General features: G+C 41.3%; 1 protein-coding gene across 1 annotated transcript in view; it reads left to right on the top strand.

Moving 5' to 3' along the window:
* The window catches only part of HYDIN (HYDIN, axonemal central pair apparatus protein), a 474,307-nt gene that overhangs the window by 366,641 nt on the left and 89,258 nt on the right, over nucleotides 1-18,408 (top strand). Inside the window, 11 exon segments of the mRNA XM_010850902.1 lie at nucleotides 1,839-1,958; nucleotides 2,208-2,417; nucleotides 5,057-5,194; nucleotides 8,191-8,368; nucleotides 10,033-10,160; nucleotides 11,791-11,918; nucleotides 12,347-12,483; nucleotides 12,712-12,839; nucleotides 12,987-13,181; nucleotides 13,509-13,658; nucleotides 17,152-17,391. Of these exon segments, the coding sequence (XP_010849204.1) occupies nucleotides 1,839-1,958; nucleotides 2,208-2,417; nucleotides 5,057-5,194; nucleotides 8,191-8,368; nucleotides 10,033-10,160; nucleotides 11,791-11,918; nucleotides 12,347-12,483; nucleotides 12,712-12,839; nucleotides 12,987-13,181; nucleotides 13,509-13,658; nucleotides 17,152-17,391 (1,752 nt within the window).

The raw sequence follows: 18,408 nt of genomic DNA, 5'->3' as shown, positions 1-18,408 counted from the left end.
ATATCAACAACCTCAGATATGCAGATGACACCACCCTTATGGCAGAAAGTGAAGAGGAACTAAAAAGCCTCTTGATGAAAGTGAAAGTGGAGAGTGAAAAAGTTGGCTTAAAGCTCAGCATTCAGAAAATGAAGATCATGGCATCTGGTCCCATCGCTTCATGGGAAATAGATGGGGAAACAGTGGAAACAGTGTCAGACTTTATTTTGGGGGGCTCCAAAATCACTGCAGATGGTGATTGCAGCCATGAAATTATTAGATGCTTACTCCTTGGAAGGAAAGTTATGACCAACCTAGATAGCATATTCAAAAGCAGAGACATTATTTTGCCAACAAAGGTCTGTCTAGTCAAGGCTATGGTTTTTCCAGTCGTCATGTATGGATGTGAGAGTTGGACTGTGAAGAAAGCTGAGCGCTGAAGAATTGATGCTTTTGAAGTGTGGTGTTGGAGAAGACTCTTGAGAGTCCCCTGGACTGCAAGGAGATCCAGCCAGTCCATTCTGAAGGAGATCAGCCCTGGGATTTCTTTGGAAGGAATAATGCTAAAGCTGAAACTCCAGTACTTTGGCCACCTCATGCGAAGAGTTGACTCATTGGAAAAGACCCTGATGCTGGGAGGGATTAGGGGCAGGAGGAAAAGGGGACGACAGAGGATGAGATGGCTGGATGGCATCACTGACTCGATGGATGTGAGTCTGAGTGAACTCCGGGAGTTGGTGATGGACAGGGAGGCCTGGCGTACTGCGATTAATGGGGTTGCAAAGAGTCGGACATGACTGAATGACTGAACTGAACTGAACTGATACATTAAGTAAAAATACTACATTTTCTGTTTTTTAAAGTATTTTAAATTATGCTTGTAAAGAATATTTAGTCATATGGGAAGGTGTCAGTCATGCTATAATGTTAATTGAAAAATCAGAATATAAATGTATATACTCACACTGTGCACACACACATGTATATTTAAATCTGCAGAATAACCTAATGATTGATTTGTATTTTGATCTTTTAACCTTTCTATGTATTTTTAAGATGTCATAGAAAAAAATTTTTTTATTTTTAAACTTTACATAATTCTACTAGTTTTGCCAAATATCAAAATTTAAGAATATAGAAAAATGAAAGCAAAAATTTTCAAAATCCCACCATTCATAGAAAAACTTTAGCATTTACCCTCCCAGATATCTCTATTTGCATATGAAAATCTGAGTTAATTTATACACACTCACACTTGCAGGTGTGATACCTAGGCATATGTAATGTCACACATATGAGATGAAATGGTTGCATGGCATCACCAACTCGATAGACATGAGTTTGAGTAAGCTCCAGGAGTTGGTGATGGACAGGGAAGCCTGGCCTGCTGCAGTCCATGGGGTCTCAAAGAGTCGGACACAACTGAGTTACTGAACTGAACTAAGTATTACACAAATGGAACTGCGTTTTTACTGATGATATCAGTAATGCACGTCATCCTTGGTTCCTAAATGCACACTGCATCATCCTCCACAGATAGAGGTACCACACACACTTCACTTAAAGCGACCCCCCTACCTGCCTAGTGATAGGCCTTTAGTTTACTTCCAGAGTTTTGCTCTTATAAATAACACTGCAGTAAACATCCTTGTACATACATCTTGGACGCTTGCCCAGTGATCTCGGGATGGGGGGCGGTGGGCAGGGGATGGGTGGGGGGCAGGGGGCAGGTGGGAGGGGAAAGGTGCTATTTTAAAATATATGCAACCTACTTCATTTTTCTGTCAGTGAAGGGGAGAAGCACACTGATGACAAATTATGAATGCTTACAAGTTTTTCCTCACACCTCGAATCCCTAGGGATCGAGAATGAACTCCGCTGAAACGGAAAGAATAGAGGTGAACCAGAGCCACAGGGAGTTTCAGGAATCCCCATGGAGCTTTGAGCGGGATGAAATGTTTTCCATTGGGGTAGAAGAAGTAAGTTAACACCTCATGGGCCCTAAAGTCATCTGATATTAACTCTTTTTACTGAGCACCTGCCCCCAAGTTAGAAATTGAAAATTTCCCAAGCACCATTACTGCCTTATCATCATATATTTTCAGAGTGCTGAGTTAGTCACCTTTCATAGAATCAAGCAAGGTAAAGTGAGGAGTCAGTCTGTAAGCTGGCTGAACTTTAGCCTACCCTTTGCAGAAGACCTTCCTGTGGAATGACTTTCTCTGCAGGTGTTTGATATTTTGCCCCTCTACGGAGTGCTGCGGCCACACAGTAGCCACCAGATATCATTCACCTTCTATGGACACTGTGACATCATTGCACAGGCTAAGGCTCTGTGCGAAGTGGAAGGAGGACCCACCTATGAGATCATACTAAGGGGAGAGGCCTCCCTGGTCAACTACTCCTTTGACACCAAGGATATTAACTATGGATTACAGGTATTGCCAGCCATTGGGAGGAGATTTTTCTGGGTTTGCCTTCAATATTGGTCATAGTCCTTGTGCTGTCATCTCTCCTGGAACCTCAGTCTTCATAGTCTCACCATCACCCCTGTCCTTGATCCCTAATCTGCTTCCTAACCCTGATCATCCTTCTACTGCCAACCACGTGCCAGACATTTTCACTTTGCTTTTCTTATTTTATCCTCAAATTCTGCATGTTAGACCCTAAAATTTGGATCTTTATTCTCAATCCAAAAGCCCATTCCAGGCTCTTTATTTCTTTCCGTAGGACTCCTCCTTTCTCAGCCCCTTGAGTTTACGACCTCTACGGAATTTTCCACTGCACTCTGTCCCTCGCCTCCCCACATCCTTACACCCTCCAGGGTTTGTTTCTTCATCAAGCATAATTCTTCTGAGCTGGTTTTCCTTTCCCGTCACCAATACAGTTATCACACTCCAGGATCTCATCAAGCTATGCCTAAATTACTACTCAGACTATGATGTGTGTACGAATCACCTGGAGTCCTGTTCAAGTGCAGATTCTGATTCAGTAGGTCCATGATGGAGCCTGAGACTCTGCATTTCTAACAAGCTCCCAAGGTGATGTCGACGCTGCTGGTCCACGGACCCATGAGAAAAGGGATTACAGTGCATTCCTGGCTTCTACCTATCACCCATCTAAATATCACTGTCAGATAGATTTCCCCCAGATTACATTTTCATGCCATCAATCCCTGAACAGTTAACCCCAATGTTTTCTTCTCTATGCAGCATAGAGAAGAAAACATTGGAAAAGCAGCATAGAGAAGAAAACACTGTTCTGTGGTCAGAAGAACTGGGAGGTTATCTTACTTTTACTTCCTACTGACTGTGACTGTCACCTAACCTCTCAAAGTCTCAGCACCCCTCACCTATAAAATGGGAATGGGGTAGCAATTCCTATTTCACCAAGTGGTTATGGTTTCTTTAGTGTCTGGTCAGTACTATGCCTGGATTGGAGAATTCGTTCAATCATGAGTTACTCTGTGAATCAGAGCCAGGTTCCTCCACCTGAGTAAGGGTATCCTAAGTCCCTCTATTAATTGATGTTCCCTGTATATTGAACTTTATTTCTCATGATTTCCCATTATAAACCATTTATTCATTTATAGTCAGACTGGTTTACCCACTAGCCCAAATGCACCCCAGCCCTTCCTGCCTGCCTCTTTCCTGTTGTATTATCCCTTTCATTTTCCACTCTGCCAACTCCAAACTCACACATACTGTAAGACCCAGCTCAGCTCCATCCCTCTGTTACCTTCCTCCTACACTACATTCTCTTGGCTATACTTAAGTATAGTCTTTGCCATAATATAATAATATAATTTACTTTCTAAATCTTGCTTTGGAATAATTGTCAATTCTATGTCTGTACAGCTTCTCTTCCCAGTTAGAATTAGTGTTATGTACTCAGATACTGTATCTCCTACCAAATTTTAATAGGGATTAGACTCCCCATTACATAGCAACTGCAATGGCACCGCACTCCAGTATTCTTGCCTGGAAAATCCCATGGATGGAGAAGCCTGGTAGGTTGCAGTCCATGGGGTCACTGAGGGTCGGACACAAGTCGCTGAGCGACTTCACTTTCACTTTTCACTTTCCTGCATTGGAGAAGGAAATGGCAACCCACTCCAGTGTTCTTGCCTGGAGAATCCCACGGGCGGGGGAGCCTGGTGGGCTGCCGTCTATGGGGTCGCACAGAGTTGGACACGACTGAAGTGACTTAGCAGTAGTAACAGCAGCAGCATGTATTATTACTGAATTGCATGTGTACATGTATATTAATAAGTTAAAGACTGTGCTGAAAATCAAATTCACCCAACACCTATTGACACTTTGTGTATCATGTTGACTAAATAGAATTCTCTTTCACTCCTTATCTCCAAGGTCTTCTGGGTGATTGGTTCTGGCTCAGCTCAGAGTACTTCCTTTGAACCAGCTAGTTCTTGCCCTTGTTTATTCTAAGAGCCCCTTACGTGGCTTCAGTTTGTGATTATTGGACCTTTTGGATTGTGTTAGCAAAATCTCAGGAAAAAGAACATGTCTGGCCTATTACTCCCATGTCTCTCTGTAAAAATAGAAACATTCATTCTAGAATTCTGAACTCAAATCTTATCCAAATCTTCTTAATGTAAAAAAGCTTACTTTAAGATCCTCTAATATTAATTCCTTGTGGTAAAGAAACAGAGGTCTAGGGAGGTTACCCACAGCTGTACTAAACTAAATTAGTTGTTAGAAGACCTAAGACTAGAGCCAGACTGCAGGGTCCAGTGCTCCTCCCACCCAGTAGGCACCTGGTTGTGATACTAAAATGTGGATTGGCCCTCATCTACTCCCTGGAGGAGGGCACGGCAACCCACTCCAGTATTTTTGCCTGGAGAATCCCATGGACAGAGCAGCCTGGCGGGCTACAGTCCATGCGGTCTCAAAGAGTCAGACACAACTGAACCAACTTAGTACACAGCACACACCTCATGGAAAATGAAATACATGTATGTGAGGCATGCTTGTCTATCCACCTTGGTCAGAATGATGCCAGAATCTCAGAGGGTGGGTGGCTGGGGAGTCACTCATCTCCTTTTTCTCCTCTTGAGCTGTTCGACCTGGTCACAGAGAAAGAAATCACTCTCAAGAACACTGGGAAAGTTGGCTTTGAGTTCAGGGTTCTGACTGACCCCCAGTCTTCAGCAGACAACCTTCTACCAGGAGTGCCACTCATCCAGCCTCTCTCAGTAAGTAGCCTACCCCACACCCACCCATGACAGCCACCAATCATGGTAGGAGGGGCCCAAACTCAAACCTGTAAGCCACACCCTAGAGTATATAAAATGGTATATAACAATATTTAAAGTTTCATTTTATACATTTTTTATTTCTGTGTTATTGAAGACACAAGATTTAATGACTATTAAGTGTTCTTCCTGGACTGTATATTTTATCTATTTTAAATAACCACTTTCTTCCCTTTTAATGCTTTTTACTTTGAATTCTTCTTTGTTTATTAATATTAATTCACAATATTAACATCACATCTTTTAAAGTAGCACAGTAGCTGTCTTTCACAAGGTTTGGTATGTTGTTTATACTGTGATTTGGTTCTCTACATTTTATAGCAATCATGACTGTATCTTTTTCTTGGTTATATGTTCATTCCATCATTCTGGCTTCCCTGGTAGCTCAGCTGGTAAAGAATCTACCTGCAATGCAGGAGACCCTGGTTTGATTCCTGGGCTGGGAAGATCCCTTGGAGAAGGGATAGGCTACCCACTCCAGTGTTCTTGGGTTTCCATGGTGGCTCAGACAGTAAAGAATCCGCCTGTAATGCAGGAAACCTGGGTTCAGTCCCTGGGTTGGGAAGATCCCCTGGAGGAAGGCTTGGCAACCCATTCCAGTATTCTTGCCTGGAGAATCCCCATGGACAGAGGAGCTTGGCAGGCTCCAGTATTCTTACCTGGAGAATCCCCGTGGAGAGAGGAGCCTGGTGGGTTACAGTCATGGGGTTTGCAAAGAGTCAGACATGACTGAGCGACTAAGTACACAGCACACCTTCATTCTGAGGACCTGTGTCTTTCATTTCTTATCTCTTAAAGTATTGCTTCTACCCTACTTTCTCTAGTCTTTCTCTAGTCTGCTAAAGCAAACGTTAGACATATGTTGGACCTTCTCACTCTGTCCATGTTTCTTAACCTATATTTCACATGTGTGTCTCTTTACTCTTTATCTCTGTATACTGTTTTCTATATAACTACCTCAGCTCTTTCAGTTACCTAATTTTCTTTTCAATTGAGTATAATCTGTTTAACCCTACTCTCTTAATTTCAGAAATTCCATCTGATTCACCACTTTCACTTGGGATTTTAATTTCTTCATTTATCACTAGTCATTTTGTACATTCTTTTAAATTTTTCTAATTGAGTTATTATTATTCCTATTTATGTGACTGTTGACTCTCTTTCATTATCAATGCTTTCCCTGTATGATTTATAATGTTTGGCTTAGGGTCATCTTTAGCTGAGAGTGTTCTCCCTGGGAGAGCCTCATTCACCCTGGATTGTAATGTGATGCTACCAAGAGTGTTGCATTTGTTTTTGCCAGGTACCTCAAGGGGTCAGATTTTGAGTTAATATTTTGACCTGGATTAACCACAGTGATCTGTCAGTGTACATTAAGACTCCATAAGTTTGCACGACTCAGGCTTTTTCTTATCTTCATTCTCTAATTTTTCCTCAAAGAATATACATCCATTGTAACATCAAAAGACAATAAAATATATTTAAAAATTATTAGAGGCCCCTTCAAAGATGACTTTTAAAGCACTTCTAAATAACATGAATCTATAATAGCATTTTCCCTGGTTTATATTCTAGGCTGATTTGCCTTTTCTGATAGTTTTTTACCATAACATTCTCCCACTTTTATTTTCTGATTACTGACCTAGAGGTTTTATTTTGTGACCTTATTCACAATTTTAAAGATTTATTGTATGATATTTGATGTATGTAGAAGATATCCATATCACATGTGTTTGACTTAGAGCACATAATAAAAAAATGAATACCCCACCTACCACCCATCTTCAGACTCAGGACACCACTAATATATTTGAAATCACTTGTGTGTTGGTGCATGCACTTCAACATACGACAATCTACCCAAGCTCTTTTTGTCTCTCATACTCCTTCTGGCTACCCCTGGGCCTGCAACCACTAGTCTGAATTTCATGTTTGTCATTTTCTTTGTAAAATACAGTTCTATTACATATGCATGCATCTTTACATCGAGTACTTTTAGTTTATTAATTTATCAAAACTTCTAAGCACCTGCAATGACCAGGTATTTTTCTAGAACTTGTAGTCGAATAGTAAACGAAACATAACAGATACACCTGCCCTCATGGAGATTTCATTTTATGGGATTTTGCTTTATCTTGAGCTTTATAAAAATGTCATCAGTACCTGTAATTTGTGCAATTTCCCCCTAATATTTTGTTTTCAAGGCCAGTCTACATTGTTGCATGTTGCTATAGTTCATTTATTTTCACTAATGTACATTACTCATTTTGTAACCACTACATGGAAGGTAGTTTTCCTTTTCCCTGTCAAAACACATTTGGGGATTTTCCCCCGCAAGTTTCACTGTTAAATAATTCTGCTACAGATACTCTTGTACCTGTGTCCCCGCCAACAGGTGGAAGAGTTTTCACAGAGAATTTTCCTAGGAGTGAAATTTTGAGGTCATAGGCTATGCATTTGTTCAACTTTATAAGGAGGTACTAACACAGTTTTCATGATGATTTTTCCTGTGAAAAATCTGGTGATTTCCCACCAGATGTAAATGAGTTTCTTTTGGTTCATAGTCTCACTGAAATTTGGCAAAGTTTGCCAATCTTATGGTTAAAATCTTTTTCATTATGATCTTGATTTTCACTTCCCCGATTACTTATGAGAATAAGCAGCTTTCACTGTGTTGACTTGCTGTTCCGGTTTCCTCTTTTATGAAATGCCTGCCCATATGTGCTTCCTATTTTTCTATTGTCTGTCTTTTTCTCACATCTGCAATAGGAATGAATCTTGGGAGAGGAAACCAAGATTCCTCTGTATGAGGACACTGTGAGTGGACACTATGGCATACACTAAGCCCTTGGGATTATTCAGTGCATCAAACTGCTGGAAGCAAGAGTCTATTGTAAATTTTACTTAAAGTTCTCTCTGATCTTTCTGCCGCATAGGGTTTTATCAGTTCCCATAAAGAGCAAGTATTGAAGGTTTATTACTTACCTGGAGTGCCTGAGATCTTTCAAAGAAGTTTCCAGATACAGATTGCCCACCTGGACCCAGAAAATATTACTCTGAGTGGAGAGGGAATCTTTCCCCGAATCTGCCTCGATCTCCCCAGGAACCTCAAAGGTACTTCTACCCCCTGTAATATTTCCCCACTGGATGACAAGATGCATTTTAGCTGCTCATCAAGAGTGCTGGCAGTCTGCATTATTTGTTTGGCAGTCCTCCTTTTGTGTTATTCCTCAGTTGCAAAACACATCAAGAGTTGAAGCTGACTGGATGACCTGAGATAAGTGCAATAAGATATGTCCACCACAGTCCCAGATTAAGACGTTTGGCCAATTTCGCCATTATTAAATTACAGAGTGATCAGGACTTCGTACTTCCAAATGCCTTTTCTTCCATGGCATGTTCCTTCCAGCTGCACTGTCTCCCTGAGTTGTCACTCACGGTTGGCCATTGAGAAGGCTACGGCTAATTTTACTGCAAGGAGTACAATTCTCAAAATATAAACTGTAAAGAGAAGCAACCAAGGTTCCAACCCCTTATGCTGGCATTACTCAGTTTGGGCTAATTTAGACTGTTTTTTTTTTTTTTTTTTTTTTTAGACTGTTATTAATTGTCTGCCCACATCCCTAGCCAAGGCTTTTCTGGGCAACATCCAACTCTTGGAGCCATCACTGTGTACCAGAGTACTTCTGTCTTAGCAGATTCTGAAGCTCAACTAAGCAGCTTTTTGAGCCATGGACTGACTCTGGCTCTTTCTTCCTGACATGGGCTGCAGGATGAGGAGTCAAGAGAAACTTTTCACTCTTCAAGTTCCTTGAAACCCACATTACCTAAGCAGCTTCAGACTAAGCTCTCCCACCTCAGCCTTTCCTCCTACCCCACTCCCCAAAGTCACTAACTCACCTGTTGATTCATTATATCCCAATTGTCTGCTTCCTGAAAATATGAACACAAATATTAGTAAATCTAAGACCATGTTACTCTCTACCATCTAGAGTTCCAACCAGACATAGGTTAGTCCAGCTCCACATACAATTTCAAGAAGGAAATCCTTTGCCTCATGGCTGAAAACTGGATGCCAATCTGGCCTCTTTATGGCAGTACACATGTTTAACCAATACAGAGCTTTAAAATAATTTAAATCTGAGCATTAGTTGGGTTTTCTCTGCTCCAGTTCACCACAGCCTCAGCACTTCCTATGATTTCACAGAAGGCACTTTAATTACTTTGTCTACTTGGGCATTTGAATTTGTGCTAGCTTACTGGTGAACTTGGGTGTCTGACATTTCTCCGGCCATTGCCCATCCTCCCTGATTCGGGGGGGGACTGTAGCTTATTTAGTTGTAGTTAAAGCAACTTGAATCAAATATATTCTTTTAGTTAATAAATAATCAGCAAACATGAAGACCAACCTAAGGGTGACCATCCATCTGGGTTTGTCCAACATGGAGAGGTTTCTCAAGTGGTACAGCCATCTGTGCTTAAACTGGAAAAATATCAAGAAAACTGGGATCCAGTTGGTCACCCCATAACTGCCTCAGGATGTTACTGCCATAAAGTTCTTGAGAACTAGACGGTAGCTCACTAAAGCCTAATGCTATAAACTTCAGTGAGGTCTCTGGTACAAAATATCCTCTAAAGCAGAGAAAACATGGTAGGCGAGGTATCACAAAGTTCACTTCCCCTCTCATTTTATTGACCCTGAGCTTAGAATCTATGTTTTAGGCATAATTCGTATATTTCTAGCCATCCAGATTTACTTCTAACTCCAATCCCCACAGGATGTGAAAAATATGAAATCTTCTTAAATCAGGCCAGAAAAAACCTAGAGAAAGAGTACAATAAATGTGAAACTCTGTATCACTTAGAGACACCAGAGGAGACTGTGCCTGACGATGATTCTTCTGAGGTAAGATTGGCCTCACTCTGCACAGGAACTAGATTCACAGGAAGCTGCAAGGAAAAAAAAAAAAGTTTTTCCCAATGGTAACATCTTATGTAACTATAGAACCATATAGAAACCAGAAAACTGATGTTAGTACACGCCACAGAGCTTATTCAGATTTCATCAGTTTTATATGTACTCATGTGTCTGTCTGCATGTCTACATGTGTATGCATATCTGTATGTGTGTGCGATTCTACCCACTTTTTCCATGTATAGCTTTGTGTAAATACCACCACAATTAAAACACAGAAGTGTTTCATCTCCTAAGTATCCCTTGTGCTTGTTAAGGGAAAATAGAATTACAAACAAACTCTCTTTCCAACCCACAAAATCCCTCCATGAAGAAAGAATCCAACTTTATTATTGATAAGCATTAAAGTAGAAAGTGCTCCATGTTTCTGCTGATCTGCTAAGAGATTGCAAAGACAGAAATCTCTGTCTTTCATGGAGCCAAGCAGATACAATCCCACTATATATAACCCATTATATGCATGTTCTCAAAGTAAACAGTAACTAGTCCTTAAGAACTATAACTAGTCCTCGGGTAAGAGGACTAGACAGCACCATTTGTCACACTTACTTCATGCTGAACTCACATGGTAATTGGAATGACCATCTGTGTTAGCTAATTGGCTTTACCCAAAGGGAAAACAAACCTCTTGTGTTTTTATGATAGAGTCCTCTGAAGTTGGACTCTGTGCCCCCACGGAAACCGGGAGATGGGGCTTTGTATTCCTTGACGGTGACACAGAGATGTCAAACCACGTCAAAGAAGTGGTTCCCAGGTCCTTGAGAAAGACACTCCTGGGTTATGAAGCTGACAAAAAGCTTACCCTCTAAAAATATTTATATATATATTTTATAAGAGATAAAGAAAGAACTTGCAAGTTTTCTTAAGTAAATGCTCAAGAAAAGTGAAGCTGGAATAAGTCTCCACCCTTATTTTTAACAGGGAGAATTGAGCCTCTGTATTTTTTTTGCTGTGCTGCACAACTTGTCCCGCACAACTGGGATCTCAGTTCCCAGATTAAACCTGGACCGCAACAGTGAAAGTCCAGAATACTAACCACTCAGTAACCGTGAACTCCCTTGAGCCTTTTATTTTTAATTTGTTTTTGCCCTTACACGCTTACATTGATGTAGCCATCCCCAGGCTCCCCACCCCTTTCACTTGGCAACCACTATAGTTCTCCATCTCTGTACTCTTGTTATGAGCATAGAAGTTATATAAATGGAATCATACAATATGCAACCTTTGGAGATGTTTTTTTTCATTCAGCATAATGCCCTTGAGAACCATTAACATAAATAGTTCATTCCTTACTTCATTGCTGAGTAATAGTCCATGGCATAGATGTATAGTTTGTTTAGCCCACTCTATCCTACAATAAAAAATTTAACCCCATAGTTATACTGTATATCTATTTATGTACTCTGACCCCTTGGAGGGAGGGCCACAAGCCATTGTAATATCTAAGATTTTCTGACTTTCCCTCCACAAAGTAGTTTTTGCCCCCTTGGGGTGATATTGCCCCCACTGAGAATGCATATTCTAAAAGAGTTTATTCACTTGCTCTTCTCTCTTGCTCCAGTTAAATGCTCACCTCCAGATGGAAGTAGAGCGACTTATAGTCCAAGACTATGCCATAGAACATCAGAAATCAATTGTCCCCGCTTCCATGGATGACTTCTACCATCGGAGTCGCCGTAAACCAATCAAGTAAGCGACCTTCCCTGTCATGTTTGTTTCAGAATGTAGCAGAGCTGGTGGTGCCCTCCACCAGAGTGCTCCCTGAATTAATGGTTGATCATGTTGGGATGAAATCCACTTGCTTCACATATCTGCTGTTCTCCAGCAGCCAGCCAGCTAGGCAGGTCTCTGCCTCTTAGAAACCTCCCACTTTGTGTAATAGACAGACTGGGCTTCAGGTACTTAAGGACCAGCACTGACTGCATTTAGAGATGAGGGCTAAAGCAGAAGTGTGGTCTCCTGGGGGAGGTGTCTCGTCCCTAGCCTCCATTCTAGAGAGTGGTGGTTCTCCCCGAAGTCCCTACAGAAGGGACTTCTGCAGAGGGAACAGACAAGAGCCTCACCCTGTCTCACATATGGAAACGTGAGTGGTAAGGAGAGCTTGTTCACTGTTTCAGAGTCCAGCTACCAGAATACATCCTGGACTTTGGCTACATCATCCTCGGTGACGTCCAAACCCACATCATCAAGATCACCAACACCAGTCACTTTCCAGTGTCCTTCCATGCAGAGAAGCGTGTCCTTCATGACACAGGTGACCAGGCTGGAGACCCTTCCTATTGTATGCTGTCATTTCTGACAAGGTGCCCAGCTGTACTGTCCTGGAGAGGTGGTTATGTTTCTTCTGGGATCAACTGAAAGAAGTGTTGGGCTATTAGTCAGTTCTTTGAGGGATTGTTCTGCCTCAGATGGGCTCTCTCTAGAGCAGCTCTTGATTGCTACTTTTCCTTCCCACAAAGAAGTTTTGTTTGTCTTGGTCCAGGCTTTAGTATTGAGCTAGATCGTGTGAAGAATCTGCCTTACTGTGAAACGGAAACATTTGAAGTGCGATTCGACACACAAGGGGGCAATGTTTCTGTTGGCAACAAAGAGGTCATTCTGCCCATCAAGGTAAGACGCGCCACTGGGTCCAGCTCATCCTCCCCGGCTTCCAGCACTGCTTACTGACCACCCTGTGATGATCCCAGCTATTTCAAAGCCACGATTCTTCCTCCAAGCCTGTGCTATGTGGTAACAGCAATTTTATGCCCACCCTAGGTGGTTGGAGGGCCACCAGTTCACATCTGTCTCCAAGCCAAGGTGACCGTTCCCAGTATGACCCTGTCTTGTGGAAAAGTGGAGTTTGCCACAATTCAGTGTGGACAGTGCCTTGTGGAAACTATTCAGCTTTCCAATCATCTCCAAGTCCCTTGTGAATGGTTTGTCCAGAGCCATAAGCAAGTTGTTAGCAAGGTAAGTGAGTTTAGGCCTGTTGTCGCCTTTTTCCCGTCTTCATTTATGCCACTTTTATAATTCTAGACTTTTACTCTCTTCATTTCACCCTCCTGCTCAAAGACTTTCAGTGACAACCACTGCCTCCTGAATAAAATGTCTGCCCTCAGCCCAACACTCAAGGGCCTATCAGGTCATGCTCTCTGGCGAATATCTTATTTATCTTGGTGTCCCTGGTTCCACACATCCCCTGACACCTGGGAAGTAAGCAGTAAACATGGGTTGAGTGAATGGAATGGAATCGTTTTCCAAAGAAAACTATCTAATTGTCTAATATTACTTCACCAGCTGGAGAAACACATGCCAAAATACTTACGACGCAAACTGTGTGCTGAATTAAAGCCAAAGACACGGATCTTTGAGATTCAGCCCACTTCTGGGGTCTTGGATCCTGGTGAGAGGTCCAACGTGCAAGTGAAATTCATGCCCAAAGAGGAGGTAAGCTTTAAAGAAATGTAGTCAGACTGCCTGGATCTCTTTGAGATTTACTCGAAGTCCATGCTTAATTGATCTCCAGGGAAGTTTTGAGTGACCCATCCCTCATTGTTCTGATTATGACATCCAATACTCTGGTTCATACAGGAGCTGTCGTCCTGGTGGTTAGGAGCACCGCTGCTGCCGATTCCTATCTAACTCCCTGACTTCTATCAGTAGACCTGGCTTAGAGGCCTTCTTCCTTTGTGCTTGGAGGGAGCATGATTTTGGGCAAATTACTCAGCCTCACTAGACCTCAGTTTGCTCACAGATAAAATGAAAAATAATAATATCATATGTCCCCAAATCCCTTATTGCAATTTCAAAATCCAATAAGATCTAAAAACGGGGGCAGGGGTGGGGGGAGAATTTCATAAGTTTCAGACCCAAATTCATTTGGCAGAAAAACCTAATCTGAACTGACATGAAACTACCTAACTTTTATTTACCCACCTTGGTTTGCAGACTCAAACACTACAGCCACAGAAATAATAATGTGCTTGATTCCAGGGGAGCCTGCAGAGGATACTTTATAACATAGGGCACGTGGTATGTTTACCTTTTTAAAAATCTGAATTTTTAAAGCATCTGGCCCCTAGGGTTTCAGGTAAGACATTATTGACCTGAACTAGCTACCTCCTAGGGTCATTTTGAAGAGGAAATGAATTACTGTGAATAAAATGCACAGCATTCTGCTCTATATGTCCTGGCTCAATGTCTACTTACTATTATCATCAGGAGTTGTGATAATAATAAGTACTTCCTGATAAACATACTCCCTGGGCCTCACAAATGTCTCTTTTGCAAACACCATCAACACAAAGCTACTCCTGACAAAGAACACAGTGAAAAATGATAAAATCCTAGAACCAGAGAGGATCTCAAGAGGTTACACTGTAAAGACTTTTGCTCAAAGCCTAAGGCATTTGGGAGATGTTTTTCCTCTATTCTTTTAAAAGAAGAAATGGATGTGAGTTTTATAAAACACCTATAGTTAACTCCTGTTTTCCGGGTAACAGCTTTGATGAGATGCTTAAGATTCTAGTGAGAAGAAAGAAAAGTGAATGGTTTCATATCTGATTCTAAAATAGAGTCCCTGTTTCTATCATCGTCAAACTCTCTCTGATCCTTTAAAAGAAAAGAAAACTAATGTATTTGTCATTCTTAGGAAGTCCTAAGACTATGAGCTGGGTTACTCAAGATTTTGGACGTCTTATTGAATGAGAGAATTATCAGTAAATATAGTAAGAAACATAGATTTGTTTGCACAATTCCATAAATGCTAGATTAGAATTGATCAAAATTAATAAAATATTTCCACCAAATGGGAGAGGCATTTTTTAAGCATCATTTTTATTGAAGTATAGCTAACTTACAGTATGCAATGTTGTTAGTTTTAAGTGCACAGCAAAGTGATTCAGTTATATATAAATATATATATATATTCTTTTTCAGACTCTTGTCTATTATAGGTTATTAAAAGATATTGAGTAGAGTTTACTGTTCTATACAATAGGTCCTTGTGGTTTACCTGTTTTGTTAATAGTATATATATGTTAATCCCAAAGGCTTTATTTTTGCCCCCACCCCACTATCCCTTTTGGTAACCATGCATTTGTTTTCTGTGGCTGAGTTTGTTTCTGCTTTGTAAATGAGTTGATTTGTACCACTTTTTTAGATTCCACATATGTGATAACATACGATATTTGCCTTTGGCTTACTTCACTTAGTATCTCTAGGCCCATCCATGTTGCTAATGGTATTATTTCATTCTTTTTTATTCAGTTGTACATATATACCCCATCATCTTTATGCATTCATCTTTTGATGGACATTTAGGTTGCTTCCACGTCTTGACTATTATAAACAGTGCTAATATGAACATTGGGATGCATCTTTTCAAATTAGAGTTGGGAGAGAAATTTATTGGCTGTGTACAAGGGCTTCCCAGGTGGAGATAGTGGTAAAGAACCCACCTGCCAATACAGGAGACATAAGAGACGCAGATTCAATCCCTGGGTCAGAAGATCCCCTGGAGAAGGAAATGGTAACCCACTCCAGTATTCTTGCCTGGAAAGTCCCATGGACAGAAGAGCCTGGCAGGCTACAGTCCATATGATCACAAAGAATCAGACACGACTGAAGTGACTGAGCATGCACACATACTAGGAACTGGTTAGCCTTGCAATCCACGCGATCCACACCTTTATCTGCACCAGCACCGGGAGCACAGAGAAACTATTGATGTCCCCACTAACAACTCCTAGGCATTATAACGTGTTCTGAATACAAGGAGATGAATGAAATGTTTTAGAAATATTTCCCTAAAAAGCAGTTAAATATATAGAAGTTTGGATCACATAAGATGCTAAACTCATAATTATATAGAAACGCTTCACAGCCAATAATTCATTTTCTTACTCTCTCCAACAATAGGTATTTTTTGAACTTGTATCCACATCCTTACACATTCCATCCATCTGATTTTCCCCTTTAAACTAAGGTATTCAAAAGCTCCCCAAATTGCTCAGTCAATCATGCCGTCCAAACCCAAGCCATGGGCCCAAGTTTCACAATAACCTGGGCATCTGGTTAAAAGTGCAGAATTCCCAGCCTTTCTCTGCCAAGTCAAGGTCTCTAGGCATAGGCCTGTGAATATGCATTTTAATAGATTTCTCAGTGAAACCAGATTAGGGTAACTGGTGGCACTGTCACCTGGTATTGGATTGTAATTGTATGAGATGAATTGATTGCCCTCTCTGATCATCTCTGACCAGTTGCTTAACTGTATCTTCAAATAATAGAAGTATGATCATTCAGATTCTCTAAGAAACAGACTTGGAGTCAAGAATTTGAGTGTAAGCTGTAGGAAGTGTAGGGGATACTAATAGAGAAGTAGAAAGTGATGAGGAAAAGGAAGGCAGCTAATAGGGTGTGAAATTGAGCCAGCTACCTTGGACACTGGATCATAATCCCACTGCAAACTCAGAGAAAATATACAAAACGCACATTTCAGAATTTTCCTTCCCCAGGAGTGAGGGAGCTCAGGTCTTCATACAGTAACTCCCAAGAATCGTTGACTGAGGATTGTTCCCAGAAGGTGTTATTTCTCCTGCATTTCTGCCCTGCCCTGCCCTGCCCTATACTTATGGGACACAGGGCCCATGAAAGGAGAGTCCAGAGGTGCAGATAATGGCAGTGGGACATCTGAGCACATTGGAGGTCCTGAAGGGTATGAGAACAACATTCTGAGGACTGTGGTAAAGCACTGGTACAGTGCCTGGCATGCTAGATTCCCAGCATTAACACTCTAATCTAAATTGCTCTCATGCTGTTCTATAAGAAAAGTTTTCTTTCTTAATCTAAGCAGAATCCATTTTGTTCTCCAGTGGTTATCAGTTTTACCTGACACACAACAGAAACAGATTCAGATGCTTGTTTTGTTTTTGTTTCCCAGAAAGTCTACAACCAAACCTTGGTGTTCCAGATTGCACAGAGTGCTCAAAAGATTACTCTGCTGGTGGAGGGGCAAGGTCTAGAACCACGCTTGGAGTTTAGTCCCTCGGTTCTAGAGCTGGGGCCCCTGCTGCCCTACGCAGCTGGAGATGAGGCCGAGGTGGTGGTGAAGAATCCCTGCAGCTTTCCCATTGAGTTTTACTCCTTAGAATTTGACCAGCAATATCTTGTAGAAGAGAAGGTGAGCACAGACCAAAACCAAACTCCATTTTCCTACACATGCTGGGCCCTGCCAGGTACTCTCCTATCTGCTTGGACAACTCCTGACCTTTGCTTCTTCTTCCTATGAACCCTTCCCTGTCAATTTAAAGACCACTTCACAGTCTTTCCTGACCTACTTCCCTTGCCTTGAGAGAATTCATTGCTTCTTTGTGATCTCATTATACATTTTAAACAACTAATTGAAAAACTAATTCCTGCTTATAGTTAAAACAGTAAAGAACATATGCCACAGTCATTGTATTTGAAGTGAGGTTCTTGTGGACAGCATATATTTGGGTCATCTTTTTAATATACTCTGGCAGTGTCTAAATTGGGGTATTTATATATTACATTATATGTAATGTAATCACGTTAGGACTTTAGTCTGCCTTCCCCCCCACCCCCCCAGTTGGTTCTGGACTGCATATTTTACAATTGCTCTGCTTTATCCATTTTTTTTAACTTAATTTTTTAGAGCAGTTTTAGATTCTCAGCAAAATTGAGGGGAAGGTGTAGAGATGTCTCATATCTCTCCTCCCCCACACAGGCATAACCTCCCCTATTATCAATCTCTCTCGCTAGAACGGTACATTTGTTACCACTGATGAACTTGCGTGACATCCTAACCACCCGAAGTCCATAGTTCACAGCCCACTCTCGGTACATTCTAGGGATGCAGACAAATGTACAAGTATCCATCATTATAGTGTCATATAAAGTATTTTTATTGCCCTAAATATCCTCTGTGCTCCACCTGTTCATCCCCCCTCCTCCCAACCCCTGGTAACCATTGATCTTGTTACTGTCTCTGTAGTTTTGCCTTTTCCAGGGTGCCATATAGGTGGGGTCATATCGTATGTAGACATTCACACTGGCTTCTTTCACTTAGTAGTATGCATTTAAGATCTGCTTCCTCTGGACTCTCCACCAACTTGGCCTTTGAATATTGTCTTTACATCCAGTGTTTATGCTCTGCCCAATTTGGATTCTGTATCCA

Source organism: Bison bison, unplaced genomic scaffold (assembly GCF_000754665.1).
Source record: "Bison bison bison isolate TAMUID 2011002044 unplaced genomic scaffold, Bison_UMD1.0 scf7180017864297, whole genome shotgun sequence".
In the NCBI taxonomy this organism is placed as follows: domain Eukaryota; kingdom Metazoa; phylum Chordata; class Mammalia; order Artiodactyla; family Bovidae; genus Bison; species Bison bison.
The sequence above is the reverse complement of the archived record's forward strand: the minus strand, read 5'-3'. Positions and strand labels throughout refer to the sequence as shown.